Source organism: Condylura cristata, unplaced genomic scaffold, assembly GCF_000260355.1.
Source record: "Condylura cristata isolate star-nosed mole 26May11 unplaced genomic scaffold, ConCri1.0 scaffold00031, whole genome shotgun sequence".
Classification (NCBI taxonomy): domain Eukaryota; kingdom Metazoa; phylum Chordata; class Mammalia; order Eulipotyphla; family Talpidae; genus Condylura; species Condylura cristata.
Window position 1 is genome coordinate 1,117,992 of NW_004567132.1, and position 4,059 is coordinate 1,122,050.

Consider the following 4,059-nt stretch of genomic DNA (forward strand, 5'->3'; position numbering starts at 1 on the left):
CATACAAGGAGTCCAAATAGGGGAAGAAGTAGTAAAACGGTTCTTATTTGCAGATGATATGTTAATTTACATGGAAAACCCTAAAACTCCAGAGAAACTAATCAAAAACATCAATCAGTTTAGTAAAGTAGCACGATATAAAATCAGCACATAAAAGTCAGAGGTTTTCCTATACACAAACAACCAATCAGAAGAAGCAGAAATTAAAAAAAAAATCCATTTTTCAATGAAAATAAAAAGAATCACATACCTGGGAGTCAACCTAACAAAGGAGACTTATACAAAGAAAATTACAAAACACTGTTAAAAGAAATACAAGAAGACACCATGACAGACATTCCCTGCTCATGGATTGGGAGAATTAACATCATCAAAATGGCCATCCTACCAAATGCGATATACAGATTTCATGCCATCCCAATAAAAGTCTCAATAACATTCTTCAAAGAAACAGAAAATATATTGATAAGATACATAAGGAAAAACAAAAGACCTCGAAGAGCCAAAACTCTCATGACTAAGAAGAAAGAGAATGGAGGCATTACAAAGAAATTTACTTTCACTATTGAGGGCTGTAATTGCTGCACTGAGCTGAGACATGGGGTATAGCTAAAAATCCCAAACTTTTAGCTATACTACAAAGCCATAATAATCAAAACTGCATGGTACTGGAACAAGAACAGACATACAGACCAGTGGATTCAGATAAAAAAGCCAGATATAAACCTGCCAGTTTATGGACCGCTAATCTTTGACAAAGGAGCAAAGAAGATACAGTGGAACAAAGAAAGTTTGTTCAGCGAAGGGTGCTAGGAAAACTGGGAAGCTACATGCAAAAAAAGGAACTAGATCACTACCTCACACTATACACAAAAATCAACTGGAAGTGGATTAAAGATCTAGACATAAGAATGGAAACTATAAAATACCTGGAAGCAAAGATGGGCCAAACACTTCAGTGACATCTTTAAAGATAGAGCACCCAATGCAACGATAGTGAAGGCAAGGATAAATAGATGGGACTACATCAAATTAAAGAGCTTCTGTACAGCAAAAGAGACAATACAAAAAACAAACAGAAATCTCACTGATTGGGAGAAAATTTTCTCACACAAAACTAGCAATAAAGGATTGATCACAAAAATATACAAAGAACTGAAACTCAACAAAAATAAACAACCCCATCAACAAATGGGCAGAAGAGCTAAAAAGACACTTCTCCAAAATGGAAATGCAGATGGCCAACAAGCATATGAAAAAATGTTCAACATTACTTGTAATAAGGGTGATTGATGCAAACTAAAACCCCAGTGAGATACCACCTCACCCCAGTCAGAATGGCACATCTTAAAATAACTAGCAACAACTAATGTTGGCGAGGATGTGGAGAAAAAGAAACTCTACTGCACTGCTGGTGGGAATGCAAATTAGTACAACCAGTATGGAAAACTGTTTGGAGGCTCTTGAAACTGCTAAACATGGAGCTTCTATATGACCCAGCAATCTCACTCTAAGTATCTGCCCAAAAGACACAAAAACACTGATTCAAAAAGATACCTGCACTCCTATGTTTATTGCTGCTTTATTTACAATTGGAAAGATGTGGAAACAGCCCAAATACCCAAAAGTGGATGACTAAATTTAAAAGATGTGGTACATATACACAGTGGAATATTACTCAGCAAACAAACAAACAAACAAAAAGAAACACATGTGTTTTGCAGCCACATGGATGGAATTGGAAAAGATCATGCTTAGTGAAATAAGCCAGAAAGAAAAGGAAAAATATCAGATGGTTTCTCTCATAGCAAGAATATAATGGAACAGGCGAGTAAATAATGATAATGATGAACAGCTATATATCAGAGACATTTTGTGGGGGTGGAGTGGGGAATGGGATCAAAAATAGTGGGGGAAGGGAAATGCACTGGACTGTGGTGATGGCATATGGGTGATTTGGTGATGGGAAGCCCAAGGGGATTGCAACTGAGATGGAAAAATGCTCAAAATGATGTAAAAATAAGCTGCTATACTATTCATTAAAATATATATATATATACACACACACACACATATACAAATAAACTATAGTATCTGCTATTAAAAAAAATAAAGAAAATTTCAAAAGACCACCTATCAGAAGTTTTAGTTAATCCTGAAACATCTTTACACTAGATATCATGAAAAATCACTTATCTACAGGTTTTGATATGCTTCTAGCTTATAAAAATGTTGATAATTGGGAAGTGGACTAGTAAATGCTAAATGCTATTTATAATGAGTTCCAAAAACCATTTTACCACTACACTTTAGCAGTGTTAAATAACATGTAATCTTGAAACTTACACTTACTTTACTTGGTATTCAGCAGTAAAACTTACCACACTGATGACAGCAAGGAGCAAAGAGCATCTGAAAATCATGTTCACAGTACTTTCTTCCTTCAAACTGAAAAGAAAGTATCACCAGCTAGTAAATATGAAATAATCACAAATGAATATCATGATTCTATGGAGACATAGGAAAGATGTTTTTGATCTACGAGTTCTGTTCTAAGAATTAATAATTCTATTGGAAATTTAAAAAGTAGATATACTTTTGTACCTTATATATATATCTACATTTGAGGATAGGAAAAACATACCCAACAAGTATGCATCCAGAGCATTCTGAAAACTCACTTTAAACTATGCTTGCTTTTTGGCTCACATACACTAACTGTAAGAATCTAATGAAAGCTTCAGCACATTCTCTGCAGAAAATATGTTTCAACGCATACACAAAACTCCTGAGCACATTATTTAGGCTAACATCTACAATATTACACTGTAAGCTTGAATATTTACAATGATAAACATTCTAGCATAGTTAAAGTTTAAATAATTTTAAATGGGAGCAAAACCCATTTTAAAAGAAGACATTCTTTTAAGGACACAGGAAATTACATCCTTCACTTTTCTTCTTGTACTGTTTCTACTTTCTTCCCCCAAAGTTTTAGCCTATTTAGTACTTCCTATACTTGAGTCAAACTAATCACCCCACCAAAAATCCCTACAATTAAATGTTTATTAATGAAATTAAAATTTGTTTCACTTTGTGAATCCATAAGACTCTGTAGGTTAGCACTCTTATAATCATTATTCACAATGATTATTAGTATAATATAAATAATGAATTTTTATGTTTTCACTATTTAATACTTAACTTGAAAAGTAATGAGTGAACAGAGGTACTCTTTCCTTTCACAATTATTTCATATATCCATGGTGAACATGACTTACTGCTAAAACAATCAGGGATCGATATTAATTTTCTATTTTGGATGCTGCCCTACCCTCTTCACACAAATAAGTTGTACGAATTAAATCACATCCCCTTCTGAATCTCTGAGCTCCTTTTAAGTTAATGTAAAAAAAATCATATACTTTTGATTATCAAAACTATCCTTTAAATCAACTCAATATGGATAAAAGAATTGAACATAAGACATGAAATTATAAAATATATAGAAGAAAATACAGATTAAACAATACATAACATACATCTCAATAACATCTTTAAAGACTCAGCCCTCAAAGTAAAGAAAGTGAATGAAAAGATGAACAGCTAAGATTACAACAAACTAAAAAACTTTGATGCAGCAAAAGAGACATTAACCAAAACAGACACCCTACTGATTGGGAGAACATTTCTGCACTCCACAAAACTAATAAGGGACTAATTACAAAGATATACTAAGAACTCAAATGACTCAATGAAAAAAAGTAAACAATCCAGTCAAAAAATGGGCAGAAGAACTTCTCCAAAGAGGAAGTGCAAACTGTCAACAGGAATATGAAAAAAAGTTCAATATCCCTTATAATGAGGCAAATGCAAATCAAAACCACAATGAAATAACACCTTACACCAGCGAGAATGGCACATATTTAAAAAACTAGCAACAACAAATATTGGCAAGGATGTGGTTTAAAAAAAGGAACTCTTGGCCCTCCCTGGTGGCGCAGCGGGTTAAAGCACAGCACAAAGAAGCAAAGGCCACTTCTGCATGAGTTCGATCCC

At 33.8% G+C, this 4,059-nt stretch overlaps 1 protein-coding gene across 6 annotated transcripts in view; it reads right to left on the reverse strand.

Annotated features, from left to right (window-relative positions):
- LIMS1 (LIM and senescent cell antigen-like domains 1) overlaps window positions 1–4,059 on the reverse strand; it is a 162,367-nt gene that overhangs the window by 17,572 nt on the left and 140,736 nt on the right. For all 6 annotated transcript variants that reach the window (XM_004691390.2, XM_004691389.2, XM_012731557.1 and 3 more), the window contains one exon: window positions 2,382–2,448. In XM_004691390.2, the coding sequence (XP_004691447.1) occupies window positions 2,382–2,448 (67 nt within the window). The remainder of the gene's footprint in view (window positions 1–2,381; window positions 2,449–4,059) is intronic.